The sequence below is a fragment of the Dendrobates tinctorius genome, unplaced genomic scaffold, assembly GCF_039654945.1.
Source record: "Dendrobates tinctorius isolate UK_male_01 unplaced genomic scaffold, ASM3965494v1 ptg000126l, whole genome shotgun sequence".
NCBI lineage: Eukaryota > Metazoa > Chordata > Amphibia > Anura > Dendrobatidae > Dendrobates > Dendrobates tinctorius.
This window is the reverse complement of record NW_027361794.1, coordinates 3,052,633-3,078,372: the sequence shown is the minus strand read 5'-3', so window position 1 is coordinate 3,078,372 and position 25,740 is coordinate 3,052,633. Positions and strand designations below refer to the sequence as shown.

Here is a 25,740-nt window from a genome sequence, read left to right as displayed (position 1 = left end):
TATTGTGTATAGTCCTCATCTTGTTTGTCTTTTTCTTGTATATAAGAATTTCATGTAACATCCATACGGGATATATATATATATATTAAAATCTTGTCATTATATGGCAGGATTGTTATCGATCATTTCATCTGAAGGCTGGAAAGTTGTTAAGATCGTACCAAGAGGGTATCCCTTGAATGAAATCGGATACGGTCCTTTTTCATCAAGGCACCTAGAGATGATAGTCACTAGATTAAATGTGCATTGTTTTTTTATTGGTTATAAATTTATAGGCCTAACTCTTAAGGTACTGTCACACTTAGCGATGCACCAGCGATCCCGACCAGCGATATGACGCGGTCAGGATCGCTGGTGCATCGCTAAGTGGTCGCTAGTGAGCTGCCAAACAGGCAGATCTCACCAGCGACATAGCAGGGGTCGGGGGTCGCTACTTACCTGTCAGACAAGGCAATCCTGACATCCTCCTGCCCGCGTCCAAGCGTCGTTCGTCGGCGCCACAGGAAGCCCAGCAGGAAGCTGACGACGAGAAACGGTCCAGGACGTTCTCGCGCGATCAGCGAAAACCAGTGGGGGAGCCGGTCGGAGGTAAGTATCACACATAGCGATATCGCTTAGTGTGACAGGCCCTTTACACAAATAGAGAGTGAAAAATTGTACGTCCCTGAAAAGAGCATTCAGGTGTTTCTTTAATCTTGAGCAACCAGAAGTAAGTAGCACCCAGGCTGAACAAACAGTCTTGAGGTTGTGAGATAAGCCGTAAACATGGGAAATGTTTCAGAAAAAAAGTGTGGAATGTGGCTGTCTGTGGTGTTGTGGTGGGATGGGACCACTAGAAGTCGTTACTGAGTATGTGCACGGGATGGACTATGAATGTGTGAAGCGCATGGAAGGTTTGGATTTGATGGCAAGCTTACTGTGATGGCATGTGAAGATTTGGTACACGAAATAGAAAAGTGTCATATGAAGGAGTGGTAAGAGAGTAGGAGACAGACTATCTTATTGGCATTGTGGAAAGACTGGACACTTTCTCCGAGAATGCCCCGATAGACAATATGACCCAGACATACAAAACCAATGACTAAATGGAATTAATGCAAAACACATCAAACCACAAATATCAGGTCCCTTTTTCCCTGAAGAAAAAAGTAAGATTCCTGAGGAAATATTTAACTTGGCTGAAAATAAAAATGTATTTACAGAACACTTCACTTCCAGAAGTAACCCTCCTCGTAGGAAACAATGAGGTCACTTTTCTTGTTGATTCAGGAGGCATATTCAAAAGTAATACATTCTAAACCCAATGCCCTCCTGCAGCAAGGCAGGGGAATGAGTTGAGAAATGTTGATCCTTTCCCAAGAACAAGAGGAAGAGTTGACCACATATCCCAGTTCCTTGTGGTACACAGGACCTGCAGATGTGGGATTGAGAACCTGTCTCAATAACATCAAAATCCACTTTTAGGCCCCACCAAAGACAGTATCCCCTGAAGCCAGAAGTTGAGCAGGGTATAGAACCCATTATACAGAGCCTCCTCCAGGCAGGGGTGATTATACCCTGTCCCAGCTCATCTTGTAACACAACCATGTTTCCAGTCAGGATCTTCAGACTGTAAACAAGGTTGTGATTCCAAGAACTCCCACAGTCTCAAACCCCCATACTCTGCTAAATGACGTGAGATTGGAAAATAAGTTATTTACAGTGATAGATATCAGCCCAACACCATGTGGCCCTCCGAAGAAATGCCGCCCCACACCATTACTGACCCACTGCCAAACCGGTCATGCTGTAGGATGTTGCAGGCAGCAAATTGCTCTACACGGCGTCTCCAGACTCTGTCACGACTGTCACGTGTGCTCAGTGTGAACCTGCTTTCATCTGTAAAGAGCACAGGGCGCCAGTGGCGAATTTCCCAATCCTGGTGTTCTGTGGCAAATGCCAAGCGTCCTGCACAGTGTTGGGCTGTGAGCACAACCCCCATCTGTGGACTTCGGGCACTCAGACCATCCACATGGAGTCGGTTTTTAACCGTTTGTGCAGACACATGCACATTTGTGGCCTGCTGGAGGTCATTTTGCAGGGCTCTGGCAGTGCTCCTCCTGTTCCTCCTTGCACAAAAGCGGAGTTAGCGGTCCAGCTGCTGGGTTCTTGCCCTTCTACGGCCCCCTCCACGTCTCCTCATGTACTGGCCTGTCTCCTTGTAGTGCCTCCAGCCTCCGGACACTACGCTGACAGACACAGCAAACCTTCTTGCCACAGCTCGCATTGATGTGCCATCCTGGATGAGCTGCACTACCTGAGCCACTTGTTTGGGTTATAGAGTCCGTCTCATGCTACCACGAGTGTGAAAGCACAACCAACATTCAAAAGTGACCAAAACATCAGCCAGAAAGCATTGGTACTGAGATGTGGTTTGAGGTCCTCACCTGCAGAACCACTCCTTTATTGAGGGTGTCTTGATAATTGCCAATAATTTCGATCTGTTGTCTATTGCATTTGCACAACAGCATGTGAAATTTATTGTCAATCAGTGTTGTTTCCTAAGTGGACAGTTTGATTTCACAGAAGTTTGATCTACTTGTTGTTTAAGTGTTCCCTTTATTTTTTTGATATATATATATATATATATATATATATATATATATATATATATATATATATAAATATATAGGAGTCATAACTCCCGACTCTGTAGACCGCATGCTGCCGTTGTGCTTGGCAGGACCAAAACCATATGTTATGGAGATGAATGAGGGAGACTAAAGTGCAAAAATAAACTTTATTTTACTTAACAAGAACTTGATGAGAAGTATACACATCAGATAGCAAGCACAACACTTTATGAATTCTTCTTCTGCATTATGCAAACTCAGGAACTTTCCAGATACATATGGCGGTGCATAACTTTTGTTACACGTTACCACAACCAATATGGGAAGGTCCATCATCTCCTGTGGGGACGATACGTGTCGTACTGTGCCAGTACCGTTTAAGTAGGCCTTCTGGCCTGAGCTAAGGACCTCGCCCTCCTCTTTGTCTCCGCTATGATCCCTGCCTGGAATCTGGATTCCCACTGCCATTATATCTTTACTTTCCTACAGAACGTGCATATGTAATTATGACGACTCTCAGTAGCCCTAACTCAGTATTATGGTCACTACAGTCTGCTTCACAAAAAGAGAAGCCCCACTCAGTATGGAGTCCCTTTCAGTCCACCACAGACCCATATCCACTCAGTATAATGGCCCCCACAGCCTTTCACTGTATATGATGCCCCCACAATTCCTGATATATAAAAACAAAACATTCACGAAGTGCGCTGCCCCGGTCTGTGCAGTGTGAGTACGGAGGCTCCATACTACAGGTGTGATGTAGAGACGCATTGTAATTGCAGTGCTCGGAGTCTCAGACTCACAGGTAAAGGATGAATGGTGGATCAGAAGCTTTCTACTACATCATTCACTATTCTATTCAATGGTTTCACGGTCATGGGAATGTGGATAACACTGAAATTGTGATGAGGAAGAAGAAGGTGATCGGTGCCGAAAAGCATGAACCCTCTCAATTCAGGGAAGCCGCATGGGCTGTCACTTTGGATGATACGCTCCTGACTATCCAACTATCATGTGGTAAATATCTCATAGGTCCTGTGGTCATCTGCACCAAGAATGGGGCTAAGTGAGTATTTACTAAATAGCCGTGGGTAGCCAGTGGGGTGGATGGTAGCAAATTGTGTGTGTAGGGGGCGGTACTGTGGGAAACCACCCAAAGTAAAATCTTTTTTAATCACTTAGTGACTACTAATATTAGCATCCCCCAACAGGTTACAATCCTGTAGCTTTCAGCTGTACACTATAGCTGACAACTTGCTGCAGCAACCAAGATCAGTGTTGGCACCGGCCCTTAGATGCTGCTATCTACAGGATCTAAGTGACTACAGAATCTAAACAGTTAATGGAGTGTTAACCCCATTGGCACCCTGAGATCTTGATTGTGTGGTTAATGTTTGCCATGGCTGATCATACCAGTTATTGCTACATAAAGTGGCTGGTCAGATTTTAAAAAACTGGCCCGGTCACTCAGAGGTTAAATATATGCATTAAAAACTGGACTAAAACACATACTATTATTATTATTATTTATTGTTCTAGCGCCATTTATTCCATGGCGCTTTACATGTGAGGAGCGGTATACATAAAAACAAGTACAATAATCTTAAACAATACAAGTCATAACTGGTACAGGAGGAGAGAGGACCCTGCCCGCGAGGGCTCACAATCTTCAAGGGATGGTGATAATACAGTAGGCGAGGGTAGAGCTGGTCGTGCAGCGGTTTGGTCGATCGGTGGTTACTGCAGGTTATAGGCTTGTCGGAAGAGGTGGGTCTTCAGGCTCTTTTTGAAGGTTTCGATGGTAGGTGAGAGTCTGATATGTTGTGGTAGAGAGTTCCAGAGTAGGGGTGATGCGCGAGAGGAATCTTGAATGCGATTGTGGGAAGAGGAGATAAGACGGGAGTAGAGAAGGAGATCTTGTGAGGATCGGAGGTTGCGTGCAGGAAAGTACCGGGAGACGAGGTCACAGATGTATGGAGGAGACAAGTTGTGGATGGCTTTGTATGTCATGGTTAGGGTTTTGTAATGGAGTCTCTGGGCGATTGGGAGCCAGTGAAGGGATTGACAGAGGGGAGAAGCTGGGGAATATCGGGGGGACAGGTGGATTAGTCGGGCAGCAGAGTTTAGAATAGATTGGAGGGGTGTGAGAGTGTTTGAGGGGAGGCCACAGAGCATGAGGTTGCAGTAGTCAAGGCGAGAGATGATGAGGGCATGGACTAGGGTTTTTGCAGATTCTTGGGTGAGGAATGAACGGATGCGTGAAATATTTTTGAGTTGAAGTCGGCAGGAAGTGGAAAGGGTTTGGATATGTGGTTTGAAGGAGAGATCAGCGTCAAGGATTACTCCGAGGCAGCGAGCTTGTGGGACTGGGGAGAGTGGGCAGTCATTTACTGTAATTGATAGGTTCGTAGGGGGGGGGTCACGTGAGATGGGGGAAAGATGATGAATTCTGTTTTGTCCATGTTGAGTTTCAGATATCTAGTGGAGAAGGATGAAATAGTGGACAGACATTGAGGGATTCTGGTTAGTAGGGAGGTGATATCTGGTCCAGAGATGTAGATCTGTGTGTCATCAGCATAAAGATGATACTGAAAGCCATGAGATTCTATGAGCTGTCCCAGGCCAAAGGTGTAAATAGAGAACAGCAGGGGCCCAAGGACTGAACCTTGTGGGACTCCGACAGATAGGGGGCGAGGTGAGGAGGTGGTGTGTGAGTGGGAGACGCTGAATGTCCGGTCTGTTAGGTATGATGAGATCCAGGAGAGGGCCAAGTCTGTGATGCCGAGGGATGAGAGGGTCTGTAATAATAGGGAATGGTCCACTGTGTCAAAGGCAGCCGACAGGTCCAGGAGGAGGAGGACAGAGTAGTGTCGCTTGCTCTTGGCAGTTAAGAGGTCATTGGTGACCTTAGTAAGGGAAGTTTCAGTGGAGTGGTGTGACCGGAAGCCAGATTGTAAGCGGTCGAAGAGGGAGCAAGAAGAGAGATGGGAGGACAGTTCAAGGTAGACGTGTTGTTCCAGTAGCTTGGAGGCGTATGGGAGAAGTGATATAGGGCGATAGCTAGATACAGAGGATGGGTCAAGAGAGGGCTTTTTGAGGATAGGTGTGATGGAGGCATGTTTAAAGCTTGAGGGGAAAACACCAGTTGTTAGTTTTAGGTTGAAGAGATGGGTTAGGGTTGGGATGAAGACTGTGGTGAGGTTTGGGATGAAGTGGGATGGGATCGGGTCGAGTGCACAGGTGGTGAGATGTGATCTTGAGAGTAGAGTGGAGAGTCGATCTTCTGTAATGGTGGAGAAGTTGGTTTTGAAGGTGGAGGGCTGGGAAGTCGGGAGGAAGGGCTCTGGGGGTTGTTGACCAAAACTGTCCCTGACGTTATCAATTTTCTGCTTGAAAAATGAGGCAAAGTCTTCAGCTGAGATGAGTGGGGAGGGAGGAGGTGCTGGGGGGCGGAGGAGAGAATTGAAGGTGTTGAATAACTGTTTAGGGTTGTGAGACAGGGAGGATATGAGAGATGAGAAGTAGGTTTGTTTAGCTGTGGCGAGTGTGGTCTTGAAAGTAGTGAGGGATTGTTTGAATGCGATGAAGTGCTCGTTGGAGTGGGATCTTTTCCATCTGCGCTCAGCAGCCCTGGAAGCTCGCCTCAGCTCTTTGGTCAGGCTGGTGTGCCAGGGCTGTCTGTTGATTTTGCGAGTTTTGGTATGTGTAAGTGGGGCAGCGGATTCCAAAGCTACAGCTATTGTGGTGTTATATAGAGCGGCAGCGTCATCCGCATTGTGTAAGGAACTTATATCTGTAAGAGGGAGGAGGGATTCAGAGAATGAGTGTAGGTCAAGGTGTTTAAGATTCCTGCGAGGGTGTGAAAGTTTGTGGGGTGGGGATTGTAGACATGGAGTGAAGAGGGAAGAGAATGTGAGCAGGTTGTGGTCAGAGAGAGGAAGAGGTGAGTTAGAGAGGTTAGATAGGGAGCAGAGGCGTGTGAAGATGAGGTCCAGTGTGTGGCCATCTTTGTGGGTGGCTGTAGAAGACCATTGAGTGAGGCCGAAGGAGGAAGTGAGAGATAGAAGTTTAGTGGCAGCTGAGAGGGAAGTGTCAATGGGGATGTTGAAGTCGCCCATGATGATAGTAGGGATGTCCGCGGAAAGGAAATGAAGTAACCAGGTGGTGAAGTGGTCAAAGAAGGTGGTGGCTGGCCCTGGGGGGCGGTAGATGACAGCCAGTTGGAGGTTGGAGGGGGAGTAGATGCGCACAGAGTGCACCTCAAAGGAAGGGAGGGTAATAGAGGGTGGCAGTGGGATTGGGGTGAAGGAGCAGGTATCTGACAGGAGAAAACCAACTCCTCCACCATGTTTGCTGCTGGGGCGGGGGGTGTGAGAAAGGTGGAAGCCGCCATACGAAAGTGCAGCAGGAGAGGCTGTGTCAGAAGGGGTGAGCCAGGTTTCGGTGATGGCGAGGAAGGAAAGTTTGGTAGTAACAAAAAGATCATGGATGTAGAAAAGCTTGTTGCTGACAGAGCGAGCGTTCCACAGAGCTCCTGTTAGTGGGACTGGGGAAGCGGGGGCTGGGTGAATGGGTATAAGGTTGGAGAGGTTACGGAAGGTTGTGATAGAGTGTGGATGGGAGGTAGAAATGACTGTGGGAATGTGGTGAGGAGGACCAGGATTTGGAGAGATATCACCAGAAGTGAGAAGGAGCAGAGAAAGTGTTAGCAGGTGGGAGCAGGAGAGGGCATGAGGGGGCTGTCTGTGTTTGGAGACAGAGAATTGTATGTTAAGGAACAGTTTTGAGGCGGAGGTGAGGTGGATGGGGAGGATTGAAGAAGAGATGAACAGTTCCTTACTAGGAGTAGGGATTAGGGGAATTAGCAGAAAGTGAAGGATTATTGGGGTGAAAGTGAAAACAAACAGAAACATTGTTTACAGTGACTGTGTCCAGTTACCTTCAGTTCCAATTCTGGTTTTAATTCTTAAATTAATCTTCACACTTCTAGAACACACTTATAGCAATCACAATGCAGACTGAAGTCTATGCAGACTTGTGCTCTGCAATATATGTACAACTAAGTGCAGTCAGGTGTGAAGCAGAGAGGAGTGGTCTCTGCTCTTCTTGGTCAGACAATTAAGAGTGGACCAGATGTATATGATCAAGCCAGAGTAAACAAGGTCATAAATAACACTGGGGTAAGCTGGGGTTAGCTGAAAGGCATACCATGTGAATGCTAGGTGCAGAGGCAAGTCTATGTGCAAAGCTGGGTGATGCACTGTGTGTCCTTCATAGACAGACAGCAGGAGAGCTGGGTGGATGGACATACCATGTGAATGCTAGGTGCAGAGGCAAGTCTATGTGCAAAGCTGGGTGATGCACTGTGTGTCCTTCATCCTTCATACTTACTTAAAACTAGCAAAATTACAAGCTGAATGGCTTGTTGTATATGTATATAAACAGATGTAAATGACGCACCTAAATAATTGATACGGTCAGTACCTTACCCTATCCCGTACCTAAACAAAGCTGCCTAACTGCGGAGGTTGGCACCCAAAGGAAAGATAATGATTCTCCAGCTCACCGGTGGCGCCATTATTTATGATGTTCAGCATAGTGTGCCTAATAGCCAGGTGTCCATGTTTGAATATCCCACTCCATCCAAAACCAGTCCAAAGACAAGGAGACCCATTCTCATTCCTAGAGGTGAATTGTCACATGATATATAGAATGGAGTCTGGCCACAATAATGTACATCGCCTGAGCTACTTTTCATGAGCTAGAGCACCGATAATGTCCATCCCCTAGTGTGCATGTCCGGAAGTAACGTGCTTTATACTGAAACATCAGATAAAATGATTGCTGCCCCGTCACTCATGCCCGAGACTCCGCATGCCTGTAGTTATGGAGTGCATCTATGGTCATTGACCGCTGTGAAGATCTGAGGCTGTGGGTTCTAATAATCACCTAGACAGGTTGACGATGCAACTACTTTTTATTCCTTACGTCCATGTTCGTACAACAAATCCAGGTAGGTGGCCAAAATACATTGCCTCAAGTTCACAAGTTCCCAAACTGGGATCAGTCTTTCCACTGCTAACGTCCCAGACTAGGTGGTTTCCAGCACTTCAGGTAAAATGTAGAGATGATTGAATATGTTTGGAAAACGATCGCCAAACATACATTTGACACGAATATGATACATTCGTGATCGGTAACATGAGTATTTTTCGTAATATTGGAAAAAGTCGGTAAAAGATAGAATAAAAGCCGGCAATTCAGGTGCCGCGTTCAGTAAAATTACAGTGTGACAGGTTGGAATAGAATAGATATATACACACAGAATACATAGACATCTAGATGTCAGTGATATATAATATATGTAAAACTTCCTTCTCACCCCCACTGGTGGTGGTGTTTCTCATTCTCGGGTCCTCTACCAGAGGCCTCAGAGTTTGAGGGTTCTGTGCAGGATCTTGGTGGTTCCCAGCATTGCACTTTTCTGGACAGAGAGCTCAGATGTTGCTCCTGGGATCTGTTGTAGCCATTCTTCCAACTTAGGGGTCACTGCTCCAAGTGCTCCTGTCACCACTGGAATCACTGTTGCCTTCACCTTTCACATCTTCTCCAGTGCTCCTTTGAGGCCCTGGTATTTCTCCAGCTTCTCATATTCCTTCTTTCTGATGTTGCTGTCACTTGGCACTGCCACATCTATTATCATTGCTGTCTTCTGATCCTTGTCTACTATGACAATGTCTGGTTGGTTAGGCAACACCTGCTTATTCATCTGGATCTTGAAGTCCCAAAGGATTTTAGCCCTTTCATTCTCCACCACTTTTTCTGAGGTCTCCCACCTGGACTTAGGGGTACTTAGCCCATATGCTGTGCAGATGTTACTGTATACAATTCCCACTACTTGGCTGTCGCGTTCAGTATACGCTGTTCCTGCTTGCATTTTGCATCCTGCCACTATGTGTTGGAGCTGTTTCTGAGGTTTCTTTGCATAGTCTGCACCTTGGGTTTTGTCTTGTGTGGTAGATTCCTGCTTCTATGGATCTGGTACTTAGTGCTTGCTCTTGTGCCGCTATGATTAGTGCCTTTGTGCTGTCTTGGAGTCCAGCTTGCTCTAGCCATTGGTAGGATTTCTCCATGTCAGCCACCTTCATTATCTGTTGATGGTACTTCCCATGCAGTGGCTTGTCTTGTCATGGCGCTTCATGTTCCTGTTCTTCCTTCCAGATCTGTTGTTGCTGCCTTAGGCTTTCTTTCAGCATCTCATCTTTTGAGGCTATTTTTGTGATGTATTCCCGGATACTTGTTTCTTCCTTGATGGTGGCTTGGACGCTTATCAAGCCTCGACCACCGACCTTTCTGTTGGTATACAATCTTTGGGTGTTAGACTTAGGGTGGAGACCTCCATGCATTGTGAGGAGCTTTTGTGTCTTCACAAAATCCCCCCAAATAATACATTTGAAAATGGAACCTGCCGCACCTGCACAGTATCAGCTATCGGTGTATACAGAGCTGATCCGATAGCCGCTATTGTGCAGGTGACGGTGGCGCCATCCTTGAGGAGGAGATTGTTTTTTTCTCTAGCATGATGGAACCACTGGCGCCTGCGCCGTAGCAGCTGTCGATGATCACCACTAAATACACCAATAACAGCTACTGTGCAGGCGCCATTTTGAAATGGATTATTTTCCTTAATATCACGATATACAGTTGAATACCTAAGCAGAGCACCACATGAAGACCCCCCCACAGTCCGCCCCGGAGCATGAGCATATCATCAACTGAAAATGAAGATTACACAAGAACCACAAGACGGATTTCATCACCAGGTATCATTGTAATCAGTATAACGGCGCCGACCTGACACTGTCTGTAGGTTACTGTGCACAATCCTGCTGACAGGGGCACTTGAAGGGCATAAGGCTATGTGTACACGCTGCGGATTTTTCCGTGCGGATCCGCAGGTAAAGTGACCTGCGGTTTTCCTGCGGATTGGCCAGTGGTTTTCCCCTGCGGTTTGACACTTGGACAATGGAATAGGTGTCAAACCGCAGCAGAATCTGCAGAAAGAATTGATGTCAATTCTTTCTGCGGATTTAAAACCGCAGCTTTTCCGCAGTGAAAAAACCGCAGCATGTGCACTGCGGACTGTAAACCCCATAGACTTACATGGTACTGTACACTGTCTGCAGAACTGCTGCGGATCCACAGAGGCCAAATCCGCAGCAGAATCCGCAGCGTATGCACATAGCCTGAAAATTCAACGTTTTCTCCACATTTCTGATATTTTCACAATAAACACAAATAATATAATCGTCCTAAATGTCCCAGAAACACAAAGACCAATTTGTCACAATAAAACAATGTCAGAATCTCCGGGATCCGCTGACGATCCAGAGTTATTACCTCAGAACCAGGGACGAGCCAATATGATCAGGTCTCTGCTATAGCGCTTACCGAATGAGCTTCATAGGGAACCTGGATACCTGTGTTGTGACAGTCACACCGCCGCGACACATGCAGCTGGTTATCGGGAGCGCTCCAGGGATCCTCTCTAGTCATAACGTGACGCCGGTCAGGAAGGAGGAAACTAGACAAAAGGGTTAATAGGACTCACAGGAGGAATCGGCCCAGAAAGGTGAAGATCCAGGAGCGTCTGCCACATATATGGCCGCTCTGTGCGCACAGGACCTGTGATGAGGTCACAGGAGGGGAGGAGTCAGGGGTCACATGATCAGAGCCCTCAGTGTATGCAGGACTCTGCTGTGCTGGTTGTCATGGTGCTGGATGAGGGGAAGTTTATGTGTGGGGTCAGGAGGGGTTTACAGGGTGGATGTAGCAGAGCCGTGTGTACGAGGTGTACGGAGCAGAGCCGCGTGTGTACGACGTGTACGGAGCGGAGCCGTGTGTGTACGAGGTGTACGGAGCAGAGCCGCGTGTGTATGAGGTGTACGGAGCAGAGCCGTGTGTGTACGAGGTGTACGGAGCAGAGCCGCGTGTGTATGAGGTGTACGGAGCAGAGCCGTGTGTGTACGAGGTGTACGGAGCGGAGCCGTGTGTGTACGAGGTGTACGGAGCAGAGCCGCGTGTGTATGAGGTGTACGGAGCAGAGCCGTGTGTGTACGAGGTGTACGGAGCAGAGCCGTGTGTGTACGAGGTGTACGGAGCGGAGCCGCATGTGTACGATGTGTACGGAGCGGAGCCGCGTGTGTGTGAGGTGTACGGAGCGGAGTCGTGTGTGTACGAGGTGTACGGAGCAGAGCCGTGTGTGTACGAGGTGTACGGCGTGGAGCCACGTGTGTACAAGGTGTACGGAGCGGAGCCGCGTGTGTACAAGGTGTACGGAGCGGAGCCGCGTGTGTGCGAGGTGTACGGAGCGGAGCCGCGTGTGTACAAGGTGTACGGAGCAGAGCCGCGTGTGTACGAGGTGTACGGTGCGGAGCCGTGTGTGTACGAGGTGTACGGAGCGGAGCTGCGTGTGTGTACGATGTGTACGGAGCGGAGCCGCGTGTGTACGAGGTGTACGGAGCAGAGCCGTGTGTGTACGAGGTGTACGGCGTGGAGCCACGTGTGTACAAGGTGTACGGAGCGGAGCCGCGTGTGTACAAGGTGTACGGAGCGGAGCCGCGTATGTGCGAGGTGTACGGAGCGGAGCCGCGTGTGTACAAGGTGTACGGAGCAGAGCCGCGTGTGTACGAGGTGTACGGTGCGGAGCCGTGTGTGTACGAGGTGTACGGAGCGGAGCTGCGTGTGTGTACGAGGTGTATGGAGCGGAGCCGCGTGTGTATGAGGTGTACGGAGCGGAGCCGCATGTGTTCGGACTGTACGCTGTATACACCCATATACCCCCAACTTCGGTCACAGACCCCCCCTGTGTACTCTGTATACACCTGTATACCCCTAGCTTCGGTCGCAGACCCCTTAGCGTATGCTATATACAGCTGTATACCCCCAGCTTTGGTCACAGACCCCTCTGTGTACACTGTATACACCTGTATATCCCCATCTTCGGTCACAGACCCCTTAGCGTATGCTATATACACCTGTATACCCCCAGCTTCGGTCACAGACCCCTCTGTGTACACTGTATACACCTGTATATCCCCAGCTTCGGTCGCAGACCCCTCTGTGTATGCTGTATACACCCGTATACCCCCAGCTTCGGTCACAGACCCCGCGGCTCTATCCCCCTGTAGAACTGACCCCGGACACACACGGTAAAACTGTGGTTGTCGGTCTCTCGTCTCTCGCACATATACTGATAACATAAGATGGAGACAGACGAACCCTCCTACAAAACGTGAGAACAAAGTCATTACTACAGGACTGAATGAGAAAGGGATTTATTCTACAAGAAACGCTGGGGCCACAATGAGAGAATCCGGGCCCCGTGGCTGGATACTCCGGGCCCCCAGCGTGTTAGGACCACACGGGGTCTTTGTCCCTGGAGCTTCTCTACTCGGTATAATGAGACTCTGATCTCGGTCATATAAAGAGGGTTGGAGTAAAATAGAAACTGCCTGAATATGAGACCTTGTCTGATCTCTGTGTACGGTGTAAGAACTCTGGAGATCGCGCTATTCTCCTGTATAATGGCGCTGGGGCCCGAATATTCCTGTACAGGGGACTCTGGAGAGATAATCCCACCCCAGAATTCTGGATTGGGGAAGGGAAAAGGGATTGGGGACATTTTACTGTAATTTCCCTTAATAAAAAATCACTGTTTAATAAAAGCGTTTCATTTTCTTCCATTTTGCCTGTAGGAGAGGTAATGAGCTGCGGCTGAAAATGCTTTATCTCCAGAAGGCTACAGAAGACGGAGATTGGCAACTCCGAATGGCCTTATCTATTCTGGGATTAGGAGATAGGAAAAGGGGCAGGAGGACATTTTGGGTTTTGTTTGGGGGGGTCGGAGGCAAGAGATGCAATGTTTGTCCGTATAGTGTAAATAGATGAATACAGTTAGGTCCAGAAATATTTGGACAGTGACTGAATCTTCGTGTTTTCAGCTCCGCAGGCCACTAATTTGCATTTAAAATGAAGCTACTGAGATACAATTGAAGTGGAGACCTTCCATTTTTTTTTCACATCAGATAATTTGATAATTTTTATGGAATTTTCTAAAACACAATAAACAAATAATACAAAGCTGAAAAGAAGCATCTCACTCTTATCTTTCCCACCTGTCCAGAACCAGATGATTCTCATAATTGTGGCATCTTGGGCCATAACCTGGTACAATCCCGGTGTGTATAACAGACGTGACTCTGCTTTCCACCTGTGACCTCCAGGTCTTGGAATCGGTGACTTGTGGATAATTACTTTCCTTCTCCGGCTGTTACAGCCATCTTGTGTGGTTTGAGATCCGTGCAATCCTTTATGTGCGATCAGGGGAACATCACATTAGGAATCCCCTAATTATAAGAGCATATATCAGTTATATAATTGAGGTCAGGACGATTCTATTTCTCAGCAGTTCAGACTTTGCTGATCCTGAGACCCTGAGCCAGGGGTCCCACATTTTCATATTGTAGGTGCCTACCCCATTTAAGATTGAAGGCCCCGTTACACATAACGATGTCCCACCAACGATCCGACATGGATGGGATCGCTGGGACATCGTTAGGCTGATCGCTGTGAGCTGTCACATAGACAGCCCCTCCAACGATCAGGACCAGAGAGCAAGCTGGTTTCCAATGTAAACAGCAAGTTGCTCTTGGATACCCACTGTTTAGCTTGGAAACCAGCGTCCAGCATCGCTGATCTCTCGCTGCGATGCGCGCTGGCCAACGGGACACCAGCGATCAAAAATGGCCCAGGACAATTGAGCGCGATCAGCGATACCCAGCAGGGGGGCCGGTCGCTGATCCCCGTCACACACAGCGATCTCGCTGGCGAGATCGCTGTGACATCACAAAATCAGCGATCTCGCTTGCGACACCCAGTGGGAGGCAATCAATTTCCGTGCAGCGTAATGAAGTCTAGGAATTATTTTCCTCTGCTCATCTGCAATATTTCACCCACATATCCCAGAATATACACAATAGGGTCTCAGTGTATTGTCACCCCCATTACATGATGGATTCATTTTAGAACAACTATCCCAACCTCTAAGCGCAAGCAGGTCCACATCATGTGTGAGAGATCTTCCCCCTCGGCAGCTCTTCTATGGCCTGCGGAATCCCCCCACAGACCAGCTGTAAACATCTATATTTGTAAACCCTAGTGTCCCAGAGAGAGAATTTGAGGATATACTCTAAAACTCAGTCCCACATCTCATTTGAAATGGGGCCTAACTCGTTTCCCATTTGACCTTGGCTTGTAGAGGGGATTTTGAAAGATAAATATTTAGAAGATTTCTGTACATTAGGGATAGGAATCCTTTAATGCTTCTCTTTGACCCTATAGGTTGTCTTCACATGCTGCCTTTTTGCCTGAAGTTGAGATGAGTGCTGGCAGGTGCAGCTGGACCAGCTGATGTTGAGATGCGCACTGGCAAGTGCAGCAAAACCAGCTGCTGTTGAGATGAGCACTGGCAGGAGCAGCAAGACCAGCTGACATTGAGATGAGCACTGGCAGATACAACTTGCACCTGGCTGATGTAGAGATAAGTATTGGTAGGAGCAGCGTACTGGGAATTGAGCACTCACAAGAGTGTTAGGAAACAAACTCACAACATTGCATAGGCACCTCCATGTTGGAAGAGGTGCTTTTATAGTAAGTGTCCTTCATGTTATGGACGGTGGAACGCACCTAATAAAAATAATAGAAGGTGCGTTCGCTGCCCGGGGTCCACCATGCGGTAGATGATAAGACCGCTGCTCGACAAAGGCAGACACACCAATAGGTGAAGTAGTGCGCTCGGGTTAACGTCACCCGAGTGGCTAGACTGGCTCTGTTCAGACACAGAGGCACTAAAGCAAATAAATACAAAGGCGCTGACCTCGTTAAGCACACAAGGTAACCAGCGGGTGGCGTCGCAACCACGAACGCCAGAGGACTGCTAAGTGCAGCACGGCAGAACTGCTAAGCGCAGGCGCGGCGGTAACTATTGCCGCTAAACGACGGTGCCGACAGAGCGGACACCGACGGGCGCTAGTGCTAGGTGCGGTAAGCACAGTGGCAGAAGCTAGCCACTACCTGGCGCTGAATATAACAACACACGGTCACCACTCGTAATATCAGAGGGTAGGGGTTTCCAATAAGTCAGTCACCAGAACATGCATCCATCACCATTCATACATAGCATAATTGGTCTACACTAGAGCATGGCCGAGCCGTCATGCGGGCTTTTTATAGCCATGCGCTTCCAGGACCTTCCAGTACTTTGGGAAGGACCAATCAGATCCGATGCAGGACCTGCGCATGTGACCCCAGCTCTTCACTGAGAGGTCAAGTTGCGGGCATGCCCAGTAGCATGGCACGAGGACTTAGCCTCTGGAGCGGTTCCCTGCAGAGCAGGTTGCACTACCATTGCTGCACCAGAGGTGGCAGCAACATCAAGGCTCACAGAATGGGTCTGAGCAGAATGCCGTGATTGCTGAGCAACACCCGGAGCGGTCGGAGGAGAATGGGAGACCGCTGTATGTTTGGCTCTGGATTCCCACTGTGCAGTGTCAGGAATCTGATGCCCAACACCACCCCCCCCCCCCGTGCCTCACTACACTCAAAAGCCACGATTAGGAGCGGTGCGTGGATGTTTTCCACCGGGTCCAAGCCTCAGGGCCGTGACCCTTCCAATCCACCAGATAGAATTTTTTGCCACGCACAAACCTGCGCCCCACGATGGCATTAACCTCAAACTCGTCAGATGACAAGTCTGATGACTCGGAAAACCGGGCCATGTGAACTGGTTTGAGGAGGAAGAGCCAGGCGGTAGACCACCGAGCTAATTCGCTCAAGGACCTTGAATGGTCCAATATATCGCGGCATGAACTTGGGAGACTCGACCCGTAGTTTGATATTTCGGGTGGAGAGCCACACCATGTCGCCAGGGGAGAAGCTTGGAGCGGGTCGCCGATGCGTGTCGGCGGACGCCCTCATCCTTTCCTTAGAGGCACGGATGGCATCCTGAGTGCGATCCCAAATGTCCCGGCCCTCCACTGCCCAGTCTGCCATCCTGGAGTCAGCGGAGGACACTGGCATCGGGACAGGGACGCGAGGATGTTGGCCATAGTTTAGGAGAAAGGGCGTCTGACCAGTGGAATCAGCCATCGCATTGTTTAGGGCAAATTCAGCGCAAGGTAGCAAGGATGCCCAGTCATCCTGCCTGGCAGAGACAAAATGCCGTAGGTAGGTGACCAAGGTCTGATTGGCTCTCTCAACCAAGCCGTTCGTCTCGGGATGGTAAGCGGAGGACAGATTGAGCTCGATGCTGAGTAAGCTGCAGAGCTCCCTCCAAAACCGAGACGCAAACTGGGGACCCCGGTCACTCACGATTTTGTCCGGCATACCATGTAACCGGAATCCGTGCTTTATGAACAAAGTGGCAAGACCACAACCGGAAGGCTACCGTGCGAGTGGCACCAGATGCACCATTTTGGAAAAATGGTCGGTGACCACCCAGATGACCATACTACCACCAGACTTGGGCAGGCCAACCACGAAGTCCATGCCAACCATCTCCCAAGGTCTATCCGCCACTGGCAGGGGATACAACAGCCCCGCCGGCCTCTGTCTAGAGGGTCTGTTCCGAGCACTCGAGATGCATGCTTGCATGTACTCCTTAACATCTCGAGCCATATGTGGCCACCAATATGACCTTGCCAGGAGTTCGGTGGTCCGTTTATTGCCAAAATGACCACCCACCCTGGAGGCATGTGCCCAGGCGAGGACCTCCGGCCGTAGCTGAGGAGGCACCAAGGTCTTGCCTGGTGGCACTGACTCGAGAGCGACTGGAGCCACGGTCGTAAAACTCTCCGGCGGGTGAATTAACCAAGGCTCAGCCTCTCCTTCTTCCGCTGAAACCACCAAGCGTGAGAGAGCATCTGCACGGACGTTTTTCTCTCCTGAGAGGTAGTGCAGGGTGAAGCGGAAGCGAGAAAAGAAAAGCGACCACCTAGCCTGACGGGAGTTCAAGCGCTGGGCCGTCTGCAAATAGACCAGATTTTTATAGTCCGTGTATACCTGGAAGGGAAACCGAGCCCCCTCCAGGAGATGTCTCCACTCTGAAAAGGCCAACTTCATGGCTAGCAGCTCCCTGTCACCGATGGAGTAGTTCTTCTCCGCCGGTGAGGTTTTAGAGAAGAAGAAGCATGGATGCTTCCGACCTTGAGCATCCTTCTGGAAAAGGACTGCTCCTGCACCGACGGAAGAGGCATCTACCTCCAGAATAAACGGCTTATTCACATCGGGACGATGTAATATGGGAGCACCAGCAAAATGCGATTTTATAGCCGAGAAGGCCTTGGAGCCTGTTCCGACCAAGCATTGGGGTTAGCTCCTTTCTTGGTGAGAGCAACCAAAGGAGCCACCAGTGTGGAAAAGTGTGGTATAAACTGGCGGTAGTAATTTACGAACCCCAAAAAGCGCTGCACTGCTTTGAGGGAATGGGGTTCCTGCCAGTCCATTACCGCTTGTAGTTTGGCAGGATCCATGGCCAGCCCCTGGGCCGAGATGATATAGCCCAGGAACGGCAAGGACTCCTGCTCAAACTGGCACTTCTCCAGCTTGGCAAATAGAGAGTTCGCCCGCAGACGGTCGAAGACCCTGCAGACGTCTCTCCGGTGGGTGGTCAAATCTGGCGTAAAGATGAGTATGTCATCCAGATACACCACCACCGAGGTCAAAAGCATGTCGCGGAAGACGTCGTTGACAAAATCCTGGAAGACAGCTGGCGCATTACAAAGGCCAAACGGCATAACCAGGTATTCGTAATGGCCATCCCTGGAATTAAAAGCTTTCTTCCATTCGTCTCCTTCGCGAATGCGGATCAGGTTGTATGCCCCCCACAGATCTAATTTTCTAAAGATCCGGGCCCCTCGCAACCTGTCAAATAACTCAGAGATCAACGGTAGAGAGTATTAGTTTTTAACCGTGATAGCATTGAGACCTCTGTAGTCAATGCAGGGACGTAACTCTCCGTTCTTCTTCTGTACGAAGAAGAACCCTGCACCAGCCGGTGACACCGATTTATTGATAAAACCCCTAGCCAGGTTCTCCCGGATATATTGAGACATAGCCTCTGTCTCAGGAAGTGATAATGGATGCACACAGCCTCTAGGAGGTTCTGTGCCTGGCAGGAGATCAATCGGGCAATCATAGGGTCGGTGCAGCGGGAGCGTCTCCGCAGACTTCTCTGAGAAGACGTCCGCGTACTGGTGGTAGGGCTTGGGGAGCGCAGAGAGATCCGCAGGCACTTCAGTGGAAGCCACCTGAACACTGCCCCTCAGGCACCTTACCTCACAGTCCTTGCTCCAACCCAGTATATTCCCCGAAGCCCAATCAATATGAGGGGAATGGCAACGGAGCCAGGGAACCCCGAGAAGCACCTGGTCGATGCCATCTGGCAAGATGAGCAGGGACAGAGTCTCACGATGAAAGGGTGAGATAGAGAGCCCGAGTGGAGCTGTCTGATGGGTCACCTGAGAAGGTAACGGGGCACCGTTAACCAACCTGATGGTCAGAGGCTGTGGTAATAATACCAGGGGGATAGCGTGTTTCTGGGCAAAGGTAGAGGACATAAAATTCCCCTCTGCCCCGGAATCCACGGTAACCTCTGCCTCCCAGGTGGAAGACCCACTGTCTAAGATACCCCGGAATACCGGTTTGGGTGATAAGGGTTTCATATTGGTCTGCCCACCACCTACGGCCACTGGTCGTGGACGTTTTTTCGCCGCAGAGGACACGTGCTAGCCGGGTGACCACTGATAACAACGTGCCGAGCTTCGCATCGGCCGTGGCTTAGAGCCGGTGCGAGACACCTCCATAGGTTCGGAGGGCGAAAGCTCCTGAGCTGGATAAACTAGCGGCTCGGAGAATGTGGGAGCCAAATTAACCCTTCGTCTGGACTGTGCACGTTCCAACCCGCGCTCCGTAAACCGGAGGTCAATGCGGGTGGAAAATACAATCAATTCCTCCAGACTTGTGGGAACTTCCCTAGTGGCTAGAGCATCTTTCACGTGCTCAGCCAACCCACTCCAAAACACCGGGACCAATGCCTTGTCCGGCCACTCTATTTCGGAAGCCAGTGTCCGTAACCGGACAGCATAATCGCTAACCGAGAGCGAGCCCTGTGTTTGGAATAGTAGTTGGAGTGAGGTATTGTGCGTGATCCGTGGTCCCAAAAAGACCTGCTTCAGGGCCGCAAAGAACTGAGCAGCACTCTGAACCATGGGATCACCACGTTCTCACAATGGCGTGGCCCACTGTAATGCCCCGCCAGACAACAAGGAGACAATAAACCCCACCTTAGCCCGCTCTGTAGGAAACCGTGCAGCCAGCAACTCCAGCTGAATAGAGCACTGGCTGACGAATCCCCTACAGGTGGCGCTGTCACCCAAAAACTTGTCGGGGAGCGGGAGGGGAGAGATTGTCGACGTGGGCATATGTGCGGGCACACATGAGACAGCCTCTGCGACTGTCTGGGCAGCAGCTAGCGCGGCACTCGCAGCTGAGTTGGCGCTCTCAATAGCCGCCAATCTGCTCTCCAGCTGCCGGATGTACAGTCATGGCCAAAAGTTTTGAGAATGACACAAATATTATATTTTCACATGATCTGCTGGCCTCTGGTTTTTATGTGTGTTTGTCAGATGTTTTTATCACATACAGAAATATAATTGCAATCATATTATGAGTAGCAAAAGGTTATATTGACAGTTAGAATGGGTTAATGCAGCAAGTCAATATTTGCAGTGTTGACCCTTCTTCTTCAGGACCTCAGCAATTCTCCCTGGCATGCTCTCAATCAACTTCTGGATCAAATCCTGACTGATAGCAGTCCATTATTGCAAAATCAATGCTTTTATTTTGTCTGAATTTGAAGGTTTTTGTTTGTCCACCCTTCTCTTGATGATTGACCACAAGTTCTCAATGGGATTAAGATCTGGGGAGTTTCCAGGCCATGGTCCCAAAATCTCTATGTTTTGTTCCCTGAGCCATTTAGTTATCACCTTTGCTTTATGGCAAGGTGCTCCATCATGTTGAAAAAGGCATTGTTGATCGCCAAACTGCTCTTGGACGGTTGGCAGAAGTTGCTCTTGGAGGACATTCTGGTACCATTCTTTATTCATGGCTGTGTTTTTAGGCAAGACTGAGAGAGAGCCCATTCCCTTGGCTGAGAAGCAACCCCACACATGAATGGTTTCAGGATGCTTGACAGTTGGCATGAGACAAGACTGGTGGTAGCACTCACCTGGTCTTCTCCGAATAAGCCGTTTTCCAGATGTCCCAAACAATCAAAAAGGGGATTCATCAGAGAAAATGACTTTACCCCAGTCCTCAGCAGTCCACTCCCTGTACCTCTTGCAGAATATCAGTCTGTCCATGATGTTTTTCCTGGAGAGAAGTGGCTTCTTTGCTGCCCTCCTTGAGACCAGGCCTTGCTCCAAGAGTCTCCGCCTCACAGTGCGTGCAGATGCACTCACACCTGCCTGCTGCCATTCCTGAGCAAGCTCTGCACTGCTGGTAGCCCGATCCCGCAGCTGAAACACTTTAAGAGACGGTCCTGGAGCTTGCTGGTCTTTCTTGGGCGCCCTGGAGCCTTTTTGGCAACAAGGGAACCTCTCTCCTTGAAGTTCTTGATGATGCGATAGATTGTTGACTGAGGTGCAATCTTTCTAGCTGCGATACTCTTCCCTGTTAGGCCATTTTTGTGCAGTGCAATGATGACTGCACGTGTTTCTTTAGAGATAACCATGGTTAACAGAAGAGAAACAATGATGCCAAGCACCAGCCTCCTTTTAAAGTGTCCAGTGGTGTCATTCTTACTTAATCATGACAGATTGATCTCCAGCCCTGTCCTCATCAACACCCACACCTGTGCTAATGGAGCAATCACTGAAACGATGTTAGCTGGTCCTTTTAAGGCAGGGTTGCAATGATGTTGAAATGTGTTTTGGGGGATAAAGTTCATTTTCTAGGCAAATATTGACTTTGCAAGTAATTGCTGTTAAGCTGATCACTCTTTATAACATTCTGGAGTATATGCAAACTGCCATTAGAAAAAAATGAAGCAGTAGACTTTGTAAAAATTAATATTTGTGTCATTCTCAAAACTTTTGGCCATGACTGTAGGGCTGCAGCTGCTGCAGGTCTGCCATTACCAGCCAGACCCTGGCGCTAGTGTAATGATATGGACGGCGGAACGCACCTAATAAAAATAATAGAAGGTGCGTTCGCCGCCCGGGGTCCACCGTACGGTAGATGATAAGACCGCTGCTGGACAAAGGCAGACACACCAATAGGTGAAGTAGTGCGCTCGGGTTAACATCACCCGAGCGGCTAGACCGGCTCTGTTCAGACACAGAGACACTAAAGCAAATAAATACAAAGGCGCTGACCTTGTTAAGCACACAAGGTAACCAGCGGGTGGCGTCGCAACCGCGAATGCCAGAGGACTGCTAAGCGCAGCGCAGCAGAACTGCTAAGCGCAGGCGTGGCGGTAACTATCGCCGCTAAACGACGGTGCCGACAGAGCGGACACCGACGGGCGCTAGTGCTAGGTGCGGTAAGCACAGTTGCAGAAGCTAGCCACTACCTGGCGCTGACTATAACAACACATGGTCACCACTCGTAATATCAGAGGGTAGGGGTTTCCAGTAAGTCAGTCACCAGAACATGCATCCATCACCATTCACACATAGCATAATTGGTCTACACTAGCGCATGGCCGAGCCCGCCATGCGGGCTTTTTATAGCCATGCGCTTCCAGGACCTTTCAGTACTTTGGGAAGGACCAATCAGATCCGACGCAGGACCTGCGCATGTGACCCCAGCTCTCCACTGAGAGGTCAAGTTGCGGGCATGCCCAGTAGCATGGCACGAGGACTTAGCCTCTGGAGCGGTTCCCTGCAGAGCAGGTTGCACTACCATTGCTGCACCAGAGGTGGCAGCAACATCCAGGCTCACAGAATGAGTCTGAGCAGAATGCCTGGCTCGCCGTGATTGCTGAGCAACACCCGGAGTGGTCGGAGGAGAATGTGAGACCGCTAGATGTCTGGCTCTGGATTCCTGCTGTGCAGTGTCAGGAATCTGACACCTAACACTTCAGCTATTGGCTGGGGACACTTTAGAGCAGTGGTTCCCAAACTCCCGTCCTCGTGGACCTCAACAGATCAGGATTTCCATAGTGTTACACTTGTGAGAGAATTCCTGATGATGCTTCTGTCACCTGTGAAATAATTAGGAAATCCTGAAAACATGACCTGTTGGGGTCCGCAAGGACTGGAGTTTGGGAACCACTGCTTTAGAGGAATGTGTGCGGCCCCTTTAAGAAAGGGGAAGTGTGCACCCTAAGCAAAGTGCCTGGAGTAGCAGCAGACCCAGAAGAAGCAGGACTGGGGCTGTGAGTATGCTGGGGAGAGGGACTGCGGGCAGGGATGCCGGTGCAACGTGTGATATAATCATAATAGAATCTGAAGAAAAAAACATTTGTAAAGAACTGTCCAACAAGCAGGGACACACCTCTTCCTATAAACTCATGGTCACCGTGTTCTTCAAGAATTTGGGCTTGTACCACATGATCTCCAAGTTGTAGCATCCTGAATTTGATCCCGGCATATTTGCCTCTCATTCATATCCTGTCGGTGAAGGGCTTCTTTTGAATCTTGAATAAAGTGCACAGTTCCTCCGGCTACCACCACAAACTTGGCAGGGTATATCACTGAATATGGATGTGCAGATCTCTCGGATTTTTTTTATATCAATGAATCTGGCTCTTTGTTTCTGCACTTCAATAGAATAATATGGAAAAATCAAGATTTTTAATCCAATAATCATTAGATGTGGGTGATCCCTTACCTGTCGCAGGATAATACTAGGCATTGCTCCTACTGGCCAGTTTCCTACTCCACACAGATGAGGGGCAATACCCCGAAACAGCTGTTTGTGGATGGATACCATGTTTTGGCATAGGTGGTTTCCTTCATTGGAGACTGCCCTTCCAGTGGTTGTTCCTTCCCGGGGAAAGACCTGGCTAGTCATTGCTTGCGTTGAGAAACATGTGATGGTGTCTCCGCGGCTTGTGTTTTGCATGTTTTTACATATTTCTCATAAGGAATGGGGGCATTGCTCTAGAATCACTGCGTTGAGAAACATGTGATGGTGTCTCCGCAGTGTTGGATGTTGATCTCCATGAGTTCATTCATCCTCATTTTTCACAGTCTTCTACTAGGCATTGCTCCTACTGGCCAGTTTCCTGCTCCACACTGATGAGGGCCAATACCCCGAAACAGCTGTCTGTGGACGGATACCATGTTTTGGCATAGGTGGTTTCCTTCATTGGAGACTACCCTTCCCGTGGTTGTTCCTTCCTAGAGTAAGACTGATGGTGATGGTGTCTCCGCGGCTTGTGTTTTGCAGGATAATATCTCTGTCCCGGTAGCGTAAAATTTTAGCCAACACAGGTCTTGGTGGAGGCCCAGGAGGAAGAGGACAGGTCGGCACCCTATGAGAACGTTCTGCAGCCTATAAGGGGGTTAAGGTTTCAGGCCCAAATTTTAATTTCAGCCAGTTTTCAAGGAATTCGCTAGGAGAGGAGCCTTCTATTTCTTTAGTCACACTTTACAGAGTCTAATTGGGATAGAGAAGGACCTTCAGTTTAGGAAAGGGGTTGTAGCCTCTGAAATGTGGATAATAAATACAATATTCAGTAGAATGCTAATATACCCCTTCATAGCACAAATGTGGGACAAGTTAGTGGAAGCTACCGACTACCTGGGTGATCAAATTTTCCAGGTTCTTATTGAGACTAATACAATACAGAGACAATTAGGCCAGCGTCACACTAGAGAGAAATACGGACAAGTGAGAGGCGTAAAAAACACGCATTGCACATGGACAAATGATTCTCTATGGGTCAGCTCCCAACAGGCGTATATTTCTCGGCCGTATTTTATGGGCCGAGACAATCGCAGCATGCTGCGATTGTCAGCGTACTACGGCCGAAATACGCCAATGCAAATCTATGGGTGCACATAAAATACGCATTACACATGGACCACATGTGTGATTTACGAGAAATACACATTGTCACGACTCACGACCGCGGACGCGGCTGAGCCGGCGCCTCCACGTTGACCGACCACGCCGACATGGGGCGAGCGTCCCAGGTGGGAACGGAATGTGGACCCACTGGACCACAGGGGGGACCCAGGCCTACCCAGACTAGGAAAGAGTAGCGACCGGGGTCTGTGGCTGCTGAGCATGTGGACGAGGAGGCAGAACGACACAACACAACTTCAGGTATAGACATAAAGTTTACTCAAAGGCAAAACAAAGTATATAAACAGAACATAATGCCAGGCTCCCGATTCCGCACATCAGGGAGGGGTACACGTCTCAGGATAACAGACGAAGGCAGGAGCACATCACGGGTTGAGGCAGTCCAGGGTTGTCTGGCACGGGCATACTAGGGCGGCCTCTTCCTCAGGTCTCAGGCGTAGCACAGGCTCAGCAGGAGAGCATCAGACACCGACCTCAGACTGACTTCAGACGATGGTAGGGGTCATCACGGGTTGATGCAGTCCAGGGTCGTCTGGCACGGGCATATCAGGACAGCCTATCTCTCAGGCCTCAGGCATAGCACTGGCTCAGCAGGAGAACATCAGACACATACCCAGGACAGACATCAGACGATGGCAGGAGTCATCACGGGTTGATGCAGTCCAGGATCCTCTGGCACGGGCATACTAGGACGGCCTCTCTCTCAGGCCTCAGGCGTAGCACAGGCTCAGCAGGAGAACATCAAACACCGATCCCAGAAGGACATCATCACTGGGTGGACCTCAGAGAATTGGCGGAACATCGGGACACAGGCAGGACATCAGGAACACGGGCAGAACATCAGGAACACGGACTGGACATCAGGAACACGGACTGGAAATCAGGAACATGGACTGGACATCAGGAACAAGGACATCAGGCCACCAGGAACACGGACATCAGGAATACCAGGAACACGGACATCAGGACACCA

General features: G+C 49.3%; 2 protein-coding genes across 2 annotated transcripts in view; one reads left to right on the top strand and one right to left on the bottom strand.

The window, feature by feature from the left end:
• Positions 1 to 11,297, bottom strand: part of LOC141047224 (uncharacterized) — a 96,528-nt gene extending 85,231 nt beyond the window's left edge. Inside the window, exon 1 of the mRNA XM_073542180.1 lies at positions 11,064 to 11,297. Coding sequence (XP_073398281.1) covers positions 11,064 to 11,168 — 105 coding nt within the window. The 5' untranslated portion in view covers positions 11,169 to 11,297. The remainder of the gene's footprint in view (positions 1 to 11,063) is intronic.
• Positions 1 to 25,740, top strand: part of LOC141047236 (uncharacterized) — a 351,306-nt gene that overhangs the window by 250,859 nt on the left and 74,707 nt on the right. The window lies entirely within an intron of this gene.